Genomic DNA, 17,722 nt, shown 5'->3' with positions numbered 1-17,722 from the left:
AGGGGAGGAGGAGGAGGAGAATACATACCTTTGGTTTCTTGTAGAATCCCGATAGATACCACCGGACTACTTCCTTCATTCTGGAGAATGCATCATCTTCTTGTACAGCTCTGATAAAAGAAAGAAAGATCATAGATTCCTCAAATGAACTTGAACTATTCATAATCCCTCAACAAACTCGTCACCATCATCACCATACCATCTTCATCACTATTATCATCACATAATCATCATCATCATCATCATCATCATCATCATCATCACCATCATCATCATCATCATCATCATCATCATCACCATCATCATCATCATCATCATCATCATCATCACCATCATCATCATCATCATCACCATCATCATCCTTGGCATCATCCTCAACATTGTCATAATCAACTATGTGTTTAATATCACTCTATTATCAACCATAGTTATTAACACAGAAATTAATAGAATATACAATTGTATAAAAACAGACAAAGATCCTTAAAAAAAAAAATCAAACTTGGTAATTTTTCAACAAAGATCTTACCAACGTTCATCGTTTTCAGACGCATTACATTTTATTAGGGTAATGTAGTATTTTAAGGCTATCTGAGCTGCATGGCCCTACATGTTATCAGTGTCTGTGATATGGTGTAATATTGAAGCCCTAAACAAATTGCGCTTCAAAATGATCATGAAGTGCCTCAAAGTAAAAAAACTTGTGTGACCGGTTTACCATAATCATTTTCCCCAATAGACTGTAGTGTAATCAAAACCGTTAGGAAAAAACGAAAAATGAAATTTAGATTTTCAATCATAAATATTTTGATAATTAGACAGGCGATTGGTTTGTGAAAGTCATAGGCCCGTATTCTGAAGTCGTGTCTAACTAACTCATGTCTAAAGTTAAACAACTGTTTAGTTAGACACAACATAAACGCGAGGTCATGTCTAAGTCCTGTCTAACTAAATTTCGTATTCTGAAGTTGTGTCTAAGTCTCGTCTAACTAAACAACTGTTTAAGTTCTGCGCAAGTCGTGTTTAACTTTTAGTCACGACTTCTGCGCACGCCCAGTAGGCGTTAATTCTGACGATAGACCCAATCTGCATGCATGCGCGCACCAGATAAATAAATTAACGCGCACAGCTAGCTGTGCGCATGCTGGTACCATGGTGATGTGATCGTGACGTAATGAGTAAGTAAGTAAACTCTCCACAATGATGGCCATAGGTACTCACCTGGCAATGATGTCAGCATGGAAGTAGAAATCTGAGAGCTTGTCGAGGAAAGATCTAGGTTCCAGGACAAAGGTTGGCAAGACAACGCGTGATAGATCCATCCCAGGTCTGACCTGCTTCATCAGGGTCCAGATCAGACTCTTGTTCTCCTCTGCTAGGGTCTCCGTCTGGGAAATATTCTGGCAAACGAGGATAACAAAATCAAACTTGAATCAGTCACAATCATTAACTTGCAGGGGAAAAATACTTCAAAAATGACTGGGACTACTTTTCAAGCTTACTTGCATGAAAACAACACTCTTTAATCTGTTTTGCATTGAACTCTATGCAAATTTTCGGGGGCTCTTTTATGACTTTCGGTGGCTCTTTTGGGCATTACAGGGGCTACTTCGCCCGAGCCCCCGTGGATTTTTTTCACTGTTAACTTGGAATGTAGAGGGCAACATGCAGCAGAGAGCGAACAAAATTGCTGGCTTTAGATCACGTGATATTTTCTTCTCTGCCGCATGTCTACTGCGCTGCATGGCAATTATGTCTCATTTCAAAATGATGGCTTGGCTGAACTTGGTATCGAGTTCGTAGCTTATGAAATATCGTGATTCCTTTCTTGCAGCCTCAATTTTAGAGCGATAAAAACACCTACTGTCAACTGAAACAAATCAATTTATTTCTAAATCATATTTATTCAATTGAATTGAAATACAAGTTTGTGAATTGCATACTTTTAGTTCTTTATTTTTCAAAATATCAGTGTGAAATTGAATTTTGAAAAACCTGAAACTCAAATATTAAAATCCGGGTTTCTGCGTGACGGTCGGGGACCGGGCGGGGAACCGTTTTGACTCAGGCTTAATTGTGACAGTTAACGTTGTGCTCAATAGGTATTGCTGCACATTCATGGGATAAAAGCCAGCTAGGTACTTACAAGGCAAAGATCTTCTGAAGCCACCGGCACGTAGGTTGTTTCTTTTGTGTCCTGCTGAGCGACTTCCAACGGGGCAAGCTCCTCCACCTCGGAAGCTTCTGATTCACTCTTACTATCACTGTCCTTCACTCGCTCGTTCTCCAAGTCATCCTCATCGAGACCTAGACAAAACAATAGACCAGGGGGGTGTTTTACAAAGATACCAAGTCAAACTTAACTCTAAGCTTCTGATTCACTCTTACTATCACTGTCCTTCACTCGCTCATTCTCCAAGTCATCCTCATCAAGACCTAGACAAAACAATAGACCAGGGACCCTTTTCATAAAACTTATCATCAGTGACAATTGACAGTCTTTGTTATATGCTACTGAAATCCTTGCTTCTGATTGGTTATCATCATCATCACCACCATTATCATCATCATCATCATCATCACCACCATTATCACCATGAACTTCACCATCATCACCACTATCATCATCATCATCATCATCATCATCATCATCACCACCATTATCACAACCATTATCATCATCACCACTATTATCATCACCATCACCATCACCATCATCATCGCCATCATCATCACAACCATTATCAACATCATCACCACCATCAACATCAACATCACCATCATTGACATCAACATTATCATCATCATCATCACCACCACCATCATCATCACCATCATCATCACCACCATCATCATCACCATCATCATCACCACCACCACCACCACCATCATCATCATCATCATCATCATCATCACCATCATCATCACCATCATCACCACCACCATCACCATCATCATCATCATCATCATCACCATCATCACCATCATCATCATCATCATCATCATCATCACCATCATCATCATCATCATCACCATCGTCATCACCACCACCATCATCATCATCATCATCATCATCACCATCATCATCACCATCATCACCACCACCATCACCATCATCATCATCATCACCATCATCACCATCATCATCATCATCATCATCATCATCATCATCACCATCATCATCATCATCATCATCATCACAATCGTCATCACCACCACCATCATCTTCATCATCATCACCACCACCATCACCATCATCAACACCACCACCATTATCCCTCCTCCTCTCACCTTCATGTTTGAAATGTTTGTTCTCAATCTCGCTATCGTCCATTCTCTTCTCCATCGTCAGCGCTGAATCGTCCCTCATGGATCGCATCAGGAGACTAGAGCATCGCAGGGCAAGCTCCAAGGCATCCATCCAGCACTTTCCATCGGACTCAGACGGAGCCCGGAAGATCAGATAGCTGCCGGGAAGAGGCTGCGTGAAGGAGCCCATCGTCTCACCTTTAGGTCCCTGGAATGCAGTACAAAAAATATGGTTTTAGTATACAAATACTTCACAGCAGTGAGGGCATTGGTAAGAATTACCCACACAAGGTACCTTTGGAACAGTCTAACATGCCCGAGGCGATAGCCGAGGGTGTTTGGACTGTTTAGAAGGTACCGAGTGTGGGTAATTTTTCTAATGCCCTAACAAAATGATGTGTATTATTTGTTTTATAAGATAATGTTTTATTTTTTTAATAAAATAATGTTTTATAATATGATTTTACTAAGGACCGGTCATTAGTATTGGATAATGACCAGTCATTATCTAAATTACGCGTTAGGCAAATTAAATGCCTGGTCATGTACGCTTTCAACCAATCATTTGATTAGGATCCACGTCATCATCTTATAATATTTCATATACCCAAGGTTCCTAATTAGCTACTCACAGGACACATGTAACCCACAAGCGATTTGATATATCGAGGGGGAAATAAACACTACAATAGCCAGATTGTGTCTCGCCCACCTGTGAGCAATTAACATGATTGTCGCCAAAAAGCATCCCTGACCCAAGTTTGCTTGCACTTAGGAGAATGTTTGTAAAGTTAGTAGTCATAATAGAGGGTCCAGCAGATAAACTTAAACATACAAGCTCAAATGACTCTTGACTGTACATAGCATGTGACCCTTGACCGGAACCTGAAATGAAGGTCCCCCAAGAGCATCTATGACCCAAGTGACATTTGGCTTTAGCATGTGATCCTTGACAGCACCACGGAATCCCCCAAGTGCATACCTACCAAACTTTCACGGCAAAAATTATGAATATCTCAAGGTATACGCTTTATACAGAACTTTTCAGAAAGAGAGAAGAATCTATGGTTCAAAACAATCAAAACAAATGGTTTGCAACTTAGCAAGTGCATCTCTGACCCAAGTTGTGGTTGACAGTCTGGAAACTTATCCAAGTGACCACAACACCTCTACCTTTATATTGGAGTAACTCATTCTCTACTTACCCTGGTTGCCCATATAGACTGGTCCAGTGGATGATAGATCTTAAAACAGAAGCCGTCTTTCTTGGATGGTCTCTCTATCAGCTCACAGTTATTAAGCAGGATCGTCCCAACCCATTGCCCATGCTGTCACGTAAAAAAAAAGAGACAAATATTATACACATTGTATACATGTGAGTGTGTATGTCGTCTGACAATGTATTTTATTTACAGGACTGCCTGGCTATATGAATTCTGGGAAGCTAGTGTGTTACCAAAACAAAGCTAGATCGGCCACTCAACACAGGGTTTGCTGGTGTAAACATGGATGACTTTAATATTGATAGAGGTTTGAGTTAACTGATTACAGATTTAAGCTAAAACGCTAGAATTACCGTTTACCAACCTATTAGATTTGTTGTTATTATTATCATCATTGATGTTTTGCCGGGTTTTGTGAATTTCCTAAACGAATAGTAGCCTACTGTTCTACACACTACCATTTTGTCCGCTATGTATACACACATCCGACCAATGGATTCTCGGTTTACCAAACTGGGCATATGTATAAAGAAGGACAACTAATGGTCCCTTTGTCCCCCCTCAAGATTTCCAAAAACCACAGAAATCTGTGTATCTGGAGGCAAATTTCCTCAAAATAAAGCAAAAAAGTTACTAAAAGGAGACACTGTACTGCTATGGGTTAAAGTAGTCTACTCCAGGGACCCCTTTCACAAGGCCTTTTTTCAAGGACAATTGACAAAAATCAGTGACAAATTTGCTGATGACCGATCAGAAGCAAGGATTTCAGTAGCTTATAACAAAAACTGACAAGTTTTGAGAAATGGGGCCCAGAACAAAACATACATGTACAATGTACAGTGGACATCTGCAACAAAAGCTAATAAGACAGACTGAAAATCTTATCACAGTGTATTCATCTTTACTATTCCAAACATATGGATTTGTAGATGTTTATCCCCACAGCGCCAATGATAATTGCAAGTGCACATACGTCAAGAATTATGTTTTCAATAGTTGGGTTAAAACCACAAGCAATACACTGTATAAGCAGGTGGTTTTAAACTTCCAGAATTTCGTGCAGATTGGTTAATCGTACAGAAGCATTTGTGGTTTGGGATAAAAGTTTACTTGATCCTCTTGTAAGTGCAGTAACTATGAAACATAGGGTGTTGAGTTTTGGCTATCTCGTAGTTACTTGGTAGGTTAAAACTCTTTACACTTGTTTTTTCTGTCCCATGTGAATCCCTATAGTCAGTAGTGGATTGTCTGAAACTTTGAGGTTTCACTAACTTAAAGTTCAAATCTACCAGTGATATGGCCATGCATATCGTCGCTGTTTTCACAAAGTGACGGTAGTGAAAAAAAAAAATTGCATACAGTTTGCGTGACGATTTTCCTCACTACCGTCACTTTGTGAAAATAGGGACGATATGTACATGGCCTACCATACACTTTTCCCCTCACATACTAAATATTTGATTCCAACAAGTTTTGTGAAAACAGGGTCCTGTTTCATAAGACTTGTTATCAATATTAACAAAAAGCTATACTAATATAAGCTGCTGAAATCCTTGCATTTGATTGGCTGTGAGCAGATTTGTCATAGATCTGAGGCACTTGTTATTCAGTGATAAGAAGTTTTTATGAAACAGGGTTCAGGGACCTGTTTCACAAAGCCTTTTTTCAACGACAAATGACAAAAATCAGTGACAAATCTGCTGATGACCAATCAGAAGCAAGGATTTCAGTAGCTTATAACAAAAACTGTCATTTGTCACTGATGACAAGTTTTATGAAACAGGACCCTGGTGTAGATTCTTACCTTTGGGCTCTTGTAGATGACGAGTAGACCTGGTTTCAACACACACCATAGCTTGGTCCATCCTTTCCAACTCCCTCTCACCTACATTTTAAAATAATGCACACAGATAAAAGAAGTAAGACATCATGCACGAAGGTGTGAGTTAGTTCCAATCTAATCCAATCCAGGTATTTCTAAAGCGCCAATATCTAGTTGCCTAATCAAAGGCGCTGATGAGACTGAAAAACTACCAAAAATGTCTGTTCATGATTCTAACTGGGAAAGACAGAAAAGCAGTTGGCGTCAGTCAGCTGTCTGTCTTCCCCAACACACCAACTTAGATGGACCCAGTTCCAAATCAAATCATGTCTTTTAAATATGGTGAAGCGTAAGTTCAGTCCCAGACATATATAATCATGTGTGATTGATACACAGCTGTAAAATACCAATTAGACACACCTCCAAGAACATCCAGCCATTCAAAAACCTATACAGGTAATTGCAAACACCACCATTGGATGATTCCAAGGGGAAAACCTATTTACGGAACTTTTTGGAAGGCTACATCATCACATGAATACTAAATGATTTTTATTGTTTTGTGGAGGGAGGGGGGGGGGGGGGTGTTGGGTTACTCACCATCATAATAATAATAATGATATACCACATTTCTAAAGCACATACTCATTCGTGACAATTGACCACATTGTGTGTCTTGTCGTGTTTACTAGAATGTTTGTCAGAATAATAGCTCAGAAAGTATTCAAGTTCCGACATATAACAGTAATTTCAACTACACTTGTAAGTGTAAAGATATGATTATCATGACCAAGCAAGTGAAGTGCATGCGACCTCAATGGAACAATGACAGGAGTAACCGTGTTTAAAGATAAAGACCAGTTATGGTCATGTGATTGCATTGTGAAAGAAACGGTGTGAAATCGATCAGAAAAGGTTGATCATCTAGCATATAAGTATTGGTGTGTACTGCAAGGTTCTGGAATCATCAAAATGATCAGAAATTTGGCCAAGTCTTGGTAAAGTTACAAGCACTGTACACAGAAAGATGTATATGGGACTATGCGACACGTGCGCGATATCTATCAGGTCCAAACAGATATAATAATTTGCCAAATGTATCAATTAATAGGTGGTTTCTCGGCAAAATTTGTATCATTACGTATTAGTCAAAACATATTCTTTCACATGATAGGTAATAAGAGCTTCCATTTCATTTTTTGAGAGGGGGGCATTTCCAAAACTGATCTTTACCTTTAAATTTGACTGGAATATTAAGGGGCCCCTAAGAAAACAAGCAAACTGTGAGTTTATATATTTATAATATATGCAAGTAAATTGTCAGTTGGGAGCAGGGAGACAGGAATGAGTAGTGACTTGAGATATCATAACCAAGAAGATTATTTGTGTATTTGGACCAGTAAAAAATAATTTCTGCCACTGTTGAAAGAATACATTATTCATATTTTTCATTGATGATAACCCTTTAACAATCAATTACATTTTAAAAACTACTCCAAGTCAATAATGAATCCAAAAATTAATTTAATAACTTTGTCTCTATATTAAAAAAAAAAAAAAATACTATGTAAATAATAACAAAAGTGCCTTTTGGGGGGTAATTAAGTACTTACATCACAATGCAACTTTTAGCTACCGGTACATGTATATCACACTTAAATTTATCCAAAGAACATGCATTGCACTTTATTTCTTTGATCGCGCTTCAGTTATCCAAACAGAGAACCTGAAACCAACCCTCTCAAATCAGTCTTCCGCACGAACTGCAAATCATAGGAGAGAGAGAAAGCCAAGATATTGTTCTCAAAAAGGCTTACTCTTTATCGCTAGATGCTTTATTAAACCCAGCTCAGCGGCGGGCGAGTGTATTTGTGAATGTCAAGTTTCTTGTGTGAAAGCATATCAAAACCAAACAAATGCTTTCTCATAGGAGTATTTATAGCCACGGAGTAGTGACACAATGTCAGTCTCTCTCATAGCATTCATATCACTTTCAATTCCTTCTCGATCACAAAATGAGGTATCAAGCAAATAGTTGCCATGGTTACTTGTTCCTTCAGGTGCATTTAAATCAAAAGTCTCTTGGACGGAAAGTCCTTGGGATTTTAAAACATTTTTTTCATTTTTTCATTCTTTACTCCTTTTTTTTTTTTGGATCATGCACGTTTGAACATCCTTTTGAAATTGGTTCTGAAAGCATTATGGGTAATGGTGATGAGGCATAAAGCTAAACAAATATAATAACATTATTGGAATCATCAACAGTACTTTGGAGATTTAACAAATGCAAGCACTCCCATATTATACAGGTTTGGTAGTACATTCTGAGATTGGTTTCAAAATAGATTTGCCAACTACCGTAGATCTTTTTTTTTTTTTACTGTTAGGGTTAAAGCAAGAAAGACATAAGAAGGAGAGAGACAAAGAGACAGCAAAAAGAGAGAAGGAAAAATAAAATGAGAAGGGTAATAACAAGAGATACCAGGCTGACAAAGAAAGACGGAAAGACGAGAAAATTTTGCACGTAATCGTGATTAGCAATAGTAATACCACAAACTGATTGCAGTACAGCCATAATTTCTGCAAAAGTTTTTTATTTTACAATTACACATCAGTAATTTGGCAACACATAGTTTAAGTGTTGCCAATTGAAGTTACAAGACCTCGTAGTGATTTCAGTTCTTACCTTCATGTAATCTGCCATCACAATAATGGAGGGATCTTTGAGAGCTGAAAGGAGTTCTTACCTTCATGTAATCTGCCATCACAATAATAGATGGATCTTTGAGAGCTGAAAGGAGTTCCTTGGTCACTCTCTTCTTCTCCCTTCTGTAATTCTTCTTTTGCGCCTGAAAGTAGAAAGAAAGAAAGAATATGGAATTCAATTTTTTTAAAACTAAATTTAAGAGTTTCATCAGAATGTTTGTAATAATGATTTGAGAGTTTTTGTACCACATCCAAAATTCCGATTGGAAAAAATTGGCAGCTTGATTCGTCTGCAAATTCGTGTCTGAGGAAGATGTCTGAACTTTAAACATCGAAACAGGTAAATATTCCTTTTGGATGTGACACAAGATCTTTCAAATCAGAACAAGAAATGTTTGTGACCTTTGTTTTGTTTTTATCCATTATTATTATCACTATTATTATATACTGCTCAGTTTATAGACGTACATGTACATATTCTAATTACTTCTGATGTTAAATACAATCATTATGAAATATTGTACTCATGAGCTTACATAAATCTATTTGATAATGTGTAATAATTTGATTGTAGCACATTGTTATTTATATGTATCAGACTCTACAAATTCCTTGACTTTGTATACATTATTTTCTACCATTGTCATCTATCTTTTTGTATTTTCATGTGAAATTCCACCTGACTTTTCGTTCGCAATATTAAAGAAATATTTTTCAGAATACCCACATGGTTCTGCCGCCAATTGTAGAAATTATGTCTTCATGCATTTTCCATTCTCCATATGCCATTCCACTACATTTTGCTAAGACACAGTGTATCTAAAAGGGAGCTTTATATCATAACTGGTAACTCTCAAACAATATGAATTATTAACCAAGGGAGGAATGTTTTGTTGTACCTTAAGTGACTCTCTCTTGGAGAGTTTTGTAGGCGTGGTGGTCCTATGGCTGTGATGGGTTAGGTATCAATTAAGAAGAGATGAAGAAGGGATGTACCTTAAGTGACTCTCTCTTGGAGAGTTTTGTAGGCGTGGTGGTCCCATGGCTGTGATGGGTTAGGTATTAATTAAGAAGAGATGAAGAAGGAATGTACCTTAAGTGACTCTCTCTTGGAGAGTTTTGTAGGCGTGGTGATCCCATGGCTGTGATAGGTTGGGTATTAGTTAAGAAGAGATGAAGAAGGGTTGTACCTTAAGTGACTCTCTCTTGGAGAGTTTTGTAGGCGTGGTGGTCCCATGGCTGTGATGGGTTGGGTATTAGTTAAGAAGAGATGAAGAAGGGTTGTACCTTAAGTGACTCTCTCTTGGAGAGTTTTGTAGGCGTGGTGGTCCCATGGCTGTGATGGGTTGGGTATTAGTTAAGAAGAGATGAAGAAGGGTTGTACCTTAAGTGACTCTCTCTTGGAGAGTTTTGTAGGCGTGGTGGTCCCATGGCTGTGATGGGTTAGGTATTAATTAAGAAGAGATGAAGAAGGGATGTACCTTAGGGGACTCTCTCTTGGAGAGTTTTGTAGGCGTGGTGGTCCCATGGCTGTGATGGGTTAGGTATTAATTAAGAAGAGATGAAGAAGGGTTGTACCTTAAGTGACTCTCTCTTGGAGAGTTTTGTAGGCGTGGTGGTCCCATGGCTGTGATGGGTTAGGTATTCACCAGTGCTGTTAAGCTTTCCCTCCGACTGCAGGAAGACATAAAGAGAAACATTGATATTATTGACTGATTCATTCATTATCTCATTTATTCTTTTTATTTATTTCATTTCATTTCCAGGAACATAAAGGAGTGTAACAATAACAAAGAACACAAGAAAACAAATTACAATAATCAGTACAATACCAGGAAAAAAAAGCCATTAACTAATGCCTGAGGATTAGCAAAAGAAACTGAGTTTCTGTAGGAGGCTCTCCTCATTAGTTGATTCATTAATTTGTTAATTTATCTTTTTTTTTCTATTCATCCATTCATTTATTAATCTATTAAGTAATTTATTTATAAGTTAATTCATTCATTCATTCATTGTTCATCCATCCATCCATAACAGCTTGAAAAAGAAAGATCAGGTCTTGGGACACAAAACTTCACTCACTTTTTGCAAGGACAGCTTTTTCACAACAAATCGTCATGAATTGCAAAAAACAAGTGTTTTGTTGATTGTGGTTCAATTATTTTTTTGGCATGATACTTTTGCGAAATCTGGCATCACTCGCAAATTTCTGGTTTCATGATCTAATTGCCACTCCCATCTCATATCAAGCATTATTTTGAAACACACAGCAACAAATCAGAAAAAACGCTAATGAATAGTCTTTGCATAAATCTGCAGAGAATAAATCACAAACTTAAAAAAATAACATTTTCTGATTGGATTACATGTACAGTATGTATCAATGTTAAAAAAAAAAAAATAATAACAAGAACAAATCCTTGACAGCAGGAGGTGAAAGGAAGTCAGAAAACCTTGAAAATATACATGTATGACTGTCTTCCAATACAAAATAATTCCACATGGGTCAGGTATGTGCCAACAAGTACAGGCTTGAGATAGTCATCCGATCTTCTATGAACTTTGACATGGGTGAAATATATTGAGACTAAATACCCCTTTCAAAGTGCTTCTATCGGAGTCACACCGATGAAAATACCGATTGAATTTTCCTATCGTAAACAAAGGTGAAACCGCCGCTTTCGCTGCTGTCCTTTTCATACTGCGGGTGAAATTTACTCGCTGTGGTGAGCCCTTGCCGGATGTGAAGAATTATTGCGCAACTATTAAGCCCGCGCTCCATCTAGCTAGCATGCAGCATGTTCAACCATAAGTCAACAAACACAGCTGGTTACGATCAAGCGCGCGTACACTGTAACTTTTAACCATTTTCATCAGCCTTTTAATCTTCATTTTCTCCCGCATTCACAGTGGCTTTTTCACTGATAGAAAGAGAATTTAATCGCCTATTTCTCTTCTTTTCATCAGCTATTCTATCAGCTTTTTCTCCTCTGTACCATTCATAGTGGCCGTTTCATTGGATGCGTCCGGATGCATCCGATGAAAATCAGGCCAGTTTGAAAGGGGTATTTATAGGTTGATACTAACATATTTCAGTCCTTTACAAACAGAGCAAGCCAAATATTTTCAGTCTGGTATTTAATACAGAAAAGATCACATTCAGATGAATTGTATAGTAAGCAAATACCGTAATTGAGGTAATTGGGTCAAAAATAGAAGTAAAAGGTAAGGAAAAGAATGGGAGAGAAGGATGAAGAGAAGGGAGAGACGGATGAAGAGAAGGGAGAGACGGATGAAGAGAAGGGAGAGACGGATGAAGAGAAGGGAGAGACGGATGAAGAGAAGGGAGAGACGGATGAAAAGAAGGGAGAGACGGATGAAGAGAAGGGAGAGACGGATGAAGAGAAGGGAGAGACGGATGAAGAGAAGGGAGAGACGGATGAAGAGAAGGGAGAGACGGATGAAGAGAAGGGAGAGAAGGATGAAGAGAAGGGAGAGACGGATGAAGAGAAGGGAGAGACGGATCAAGAGAAGGGAGAGACGGATCAAGAGAAGGGAAAGACAGATCAAGAGAAGGGAGAGACGGATGAAGAGAAGGGAGAGACGGATGAAGAGAAGGGAGAGACGGATGAAGAGAAGGGAGAGACGGATGAAGGGAAGGGAGAGACGGATGAAGAGAAGGGAGAGACGGATGAAGAGAAGGGAGAGAAGGATGAAGAGAAGGGAGAGACGGATGAAGAGAAGGGAGAGACGGATGAAGAGAAGGGAGAGACGGATGAAGGGAAGGGAGAGACGGATGAAGAGAAGGGAGAGAAGGATGAAGAGAAGGGAGAGAAGGATGAAGAGAAGGGAGAGGCTGAATGTAGAGGTCTTTGAAAAGGACTAATAATGTATTTCTGCACTATGCAAATGGACATTAGTTTAATTACACTTACAGTCATTGGGAGGAGCTAACTTAGGAGCTAGCCCAGGAAGGGCATAAACGAGTATAATCGAATAATATCACAGAAAAACCAAATAACAAATAAAAACAAATTCTGTTAACCAGACTAGAATTCATTGTCCAGTTAGAACGCTACATGTACATGGTAGTCTGAATGTCCTATAAAGAAACGTTGTGTAAAATACACCCTGTTTAGCAGACGCACATTTGAGAACCTTTTTGAATAATAACTTGATAAAGAATGAGGGTCCTGCTGCAGTCCTATCGTAATAATAATAATAATGTTTAGCTTTTATATAGCGCTTAATACAATTGTCTCTAAGCGCTTTACAAATATACCATTACCTGGTCATTGGATTCAGTGCTTGCCCGCACACACTGTGTGCACAATCTCCACTCCCTGGGGAGCATTCCAGTCAGGCGTTACTTGACGCTCAAAAACTGTTTGACCAACAATGACGGTCGCATCCTACCGAGTACCCATTTAACACCTGGGTGGAGAGTAGCAAGTGCAGGTTAATATCTTGCTAAAGGATATCAGTGCTGTGTCAGGATTCGAACCCTCGATCTTCGCATTTCCAATCAAGCACCTTAAACCACTCGACCACGACACTCTCACTCATATAACATCATATACTGGGCAGAGCTTATCATCTCTTCAAAATAACTGTTTCTTTATACCGTAACACATTGTTCTATAGTTTGTATGCTCCTCAATCATTTTCTGCAAAAGTAATTGCTCGGTGGACTCATCTATCAAACTGAAGTGAATAACCTTTCCTGAATCTTTTGTCAACATTCACCATATATCAACTCAAGCTCAGGTCTGCTCATGGAATTATACTGTGAGAGAAGCTTTCTGGAAGCAATGGGGAAACACCAATATGGGTATATGGGACTACACACAAATGTTTGGACCAAACTTTTCAGTTATCTAATGTAAATGTCATGTATCAAATATTGGAAAATTATCAATATTTTGAAACACTGTACATGTAGAAGCACGTCCAATGTTCCTTTTGTAAACTGTATTTTTCCAATCATGTTGCTGCACTGCAAGCTCGAAAGGGTAAAATCTAGAATCATTTGGGCAGCATGAACATTACGTACAGTAATTAAAGAGTAAATATTCATTTTTGGATTGATATCTGGAGAAAATTATGTATGGTATGTTTAAATAACTTATACTGACACTGTCTCAAAGACACAAAGACAAAATATAAGTCTACCAGTATGGGAGAAATAATATAAGCTGTTCACATCTTAACTTACATGCAATTTAATGATGCAATTAGTAAATTTAGCACGGCTGAGTGATATATTAATTTTGTCAGAAAGTGTGCTTTCAAAATCTGTATTATTATCACCATCGTCATCATTATTAACGTATTAAAATGATGCAACTGAATACACATGTCGAAACAAGTGTACTTTGCTAAACCACAATTATTTCACTCTTTGAAAAAGATTATTTGCCAAGTCAGAGGATTGCGCAATTGTCTTGTGACCATGACGTCATACACATTTTTAATCAAACGTAACCACTACTCCATAGTACATAGCACACTGTTAGGCCATACTTCAGTGGTTCACCATACATTATTAGAATATTATCAAATTGTCAAGACTCAAGAGGCATTGTGAAATATATCATTTAAAGACGTCACGATTGTTCATGTTTTTTTGTTATAATATGATAGAATACTGTAAAAGTAGAAATATTTGCAGTACATTAATTTTCACGGATTTTTGCGCTAACATCGGCAAGCACGAATTTCAGAACTTACAAAAATATAAGCAAATCAAATCAAATCATGCACTTTTCGTGCGCCGATAGGAATGAAAACAATGGAGTGAAGTGTACAACGCAGATTTAAGAACCGATAAATATGTTTTGGGGTCGCTCGGCGCGAAAAATGAATCACACAAAAATAAGAGCGTTAAGAGTAGGCTGTGAGGGGTAGCCATTCAATTCATATCTCAATGTGCTGGGAAAGTATCATTAGTGTAGTAATTTTTGTATTCTTTTCAAAATGATTGAACAGTTCAACATTGCAACTTGGCATTTGATTCTCAATATAAAAGGCTAAATAGAAACAATGTCTGCTACCCCCCCCCCCCCCAAACACACACGTGTACTAAGATACTATTCAAGAATCCCAGCTGATATTTAATAACTGTTCATACTTATTGAATGATTCTAACTTTGCAACAACAATGAACAAACAAAATAAAACGTTTTCCATGCCTTCACAAGGTTTAAAAAAAAAGATGCAATGAATCATATTACCTTCATAGTTCACTTCAGTGGAAAAAAAATGAATAGAAATAAATGAAGCATGTTGAAGCCAAACCAAACCCTGCTTTTGAATATCTCTTCAGCTTAACCTTGATCTTTAAACTTTGAATGCAATGGAATTTGGAATGCCAAGACTAAACAATGACAACCTATGGGTGAATAGTGCTCAGCCATTAATAAAGCTTATTCAGACCACAGACAATCTACAAAACTCATACATGTATAAAGAAACGTTTTGAAGAAACGTCGAATGAAGAAATGTTGTATGAAGAAATGTTGTATGAAGAAACGGTGTCTGAAGAAACGTTGTATGAAGAAACGTTGTATGAAGAAACGTTGTATAAAGAAACGTTGTATGAAGAAACGTTGTATGAAGAAACGAATGAAGAAACGTAGTATGAAGAATTATCGTATAGCAAAAGGATCATACAGCAAAGAAAGCGTACAGACTAGAAAGCAACATCATCTTGACAAACAAATTTTGAAGAGATCAACGTTCTGACCTGAGACTAAAAGCCAGCCAATCAATAATGCATGCTCATGATGAGCCCCGCCAAATTTTACTATTTTCATATGATACAATGTTCATACACCATAAGACATTTAACTTTTCCTTCTATTTTCAGAAATGTACTTTAAACTAGGCAAAAGGTGGTCTGCCCCCTTGTTAGTTACATTAAACAGTGTCTGCACAGTTTCGAGACTAGGCTGACAGCAAGTCACAACATACTGCATAGGCTCTTTAAGCTGACAGAGCTAGACTCTGCTCAAGGCTTCATGAATTGTTGTAAAGTGTCAAATTATAGTCTGTGCCTGGAGAATAGACTAAAGAGGGGAAGGGCACCAACTAAGGATTAATCTCCTTCTATATTGGGATCTATTCAACACAGAAGTGGGAGTGGCACTAGAAATAGGAAAGGGGGGGGGGGGGGGAGGGGCACCAAATAAGGATCAATCTCCTTCTATATTGGGATCTATTCACCACAGAAGTGGGTGTGGCACTAGAAGTAGGAAAGGGGGGAGGGCACCAAATAAGGATCAATCTCCTTCTATATTGGGATCTATTCACCACACAAGTGGGTGTGGCACTAGAAGTAGGAAGGGGGGGGGGGCACCAAATAGGGATTAATCTCCTTCTATATTGGGATCTATTCAACACAGAAGTGGGTGTGGCACTAGAAGTAGGAAAGGGGGGAGGGGCACCAAATAAGGATCAATCTCCTTCTATATTGGGATATATTCAACACAGAAGTGGGTGTGACACTAGAAGTAGGAAGGGGGGGGGGCACCAACTAAGGATTAATCTCCTTCTATATTGGGATCTATTCAACACAGAAGTGGGAGTGGCACTAGAAGTAGGAAAGGGGGAGGGGCACCAAATAAGGATCAATCTCCTTCTATATTGGGATCTATTCACCACAGAAGTGGGAGTGGCACTAGAAGTAGGAGTCATAGATGTTGGGCGAATGTAAACGACAGAGAGAAGATATCTTGCTTGTTCCTGGTTTATGTAAACATTGAATTGTGAAGAAGCTAAATCAATAACTATGACAAACTTTTAAAATCATGACTACAAATATTGACTACTCCAGAGTGCAATACAACACAATATATAAAACGACGAATTCAGTATGTTTCAAAGTGATACTGTATTTCATTGTGTCTGCAGGCTGAGGTTGAAATATAACTGCATGATGGAAATTCTGAATTTGGAGGTGTATATACAGTTCTATAGAACAACAATATGTGCATTCAATATTTCGTCCTTGTTTTCACGAAGTGACGGTAGTGAGGAAAATCGTCACGCAAAGTGAATGCAATTTTTTTTCACTACCGTCACTTCGTGAAAACAGCGACGATTTGTTCTAATATTCAGGTTATTTTGGCAATTTCATTCCTTGTTTTTGTTTTCTCTCAAGCCATCTGTGTGTGGTTTAGACAATATAAACCATGATGGGAATGACGAGGGTAGCTTGGGTATGCTATATGGCGTACCGGCTCGACCTTGCAAATGAGAAAGGTTGTTGCATTGCACGCTTGAGCAAGTATAACAAATCATTAAGTGTCACGTGACAGCCATAAGGATGCTCCCTAACAAATACCCCATTTTATATCATAAACTATTAAGAATATTGTTGCAAAAAGAATTTAATCAAAGTATTAAAACCTTCCCCAATATCTTAAAAAATTGGTAAAATCTAATGCTCCAAACCTGATGTTTGTTTAGTGGTGATCAAAAATAGACTCAAGGAGGTTCATAGAGGAATGAGATAAGGAAGATAGGTAGCCTGGCCTGCCGGAGGAGCAAAGAGAAATCATTAATGAAGCATGACTACAGCTCCTCTTCATATAGCTATCACTATGAACCCCACTGCATACACACACACTGCAGAGCTGAGTTGCCTCGGCCATAAGCTCTT

The 17,722-nt window shown here is 38.3% G+C and overlaps 1 protein-coding gene across 3 annotated transcripts in view; it reads right to left on the bottom strand.

The window, feature by feature from the left end:
- LOC593450 (oxysterol-binding protein-related protein 8) overlaps positions 1 to 17,722 on the bottom strand; it is a 45,911-nt gene that overhangs the window by 14,087 nt on the left and 14,102 nt on the right. For 2 of the 3 annotated variants that reach the window (XM_030989127.1, XM_030989128.1), the window contains 8 exons: positions 10,639 to 10,734; positions 9,102 to 9,203; positions 6,337 to 6,417; positions 4,515 to 4,637; positions 3,292 to 3,517; positions 2,147 to 2,307; positions 1,222 to 1,400; positions 29 to 110 (listed from right to left, as the gene is read on the bottom strand). In XM_030989127.1, the coding sequence (XP_030844987.1) occupies positions 29 to 110; positions 1,222 to 1,400; positions 2,147 to 2,307; positions 3,292 to 3,517; positions 4,515 to 4,637; positions 6,337 to 6,417; positions 9,102 to 9,203; positions 10,639 to 10,734 (1,050 nt within the window). Of the gene's footprint in view, positions 1 to 28; positions 111 to 1,221; positions 1,401 to 2,146; positions 2,308 to 3,291; positions 3,518 to 4,514; positions 4,638 to 6,336; positions 6,418 to 9,101; positions 9,204 to 9,959; positions 10,043 to 10,638; positions 10,735 to 17,722 lie in introns of those variants that run through there. The other variant, XM_030989129.1, reaches the window with a different exon arrangement.

This window comes from Strongylocentrotus purpuratus, unplaced genomic scaffold, assembly GCF_000002235.5.
Source record: "Strongylocentrotus purpuratus isolate Spur 01 unplaced genomic scaffold, Spur_5.0 spur5_scaffold_18, whole genome shotgun sequence".
In the NCBI taxonomy this organism is placed as follows: Eukaryota; Metazoa; Echinodermata; class Echinoidea; order Camarodonta; family Strongylocentrotidae; genus Strongylocentrotus; species Strongylocentrotus purpuratus.
Note: the sequence above shows the minus strand (reverse complement) of the source record. Positions and strands in the feature narration are given on the sequence as shown.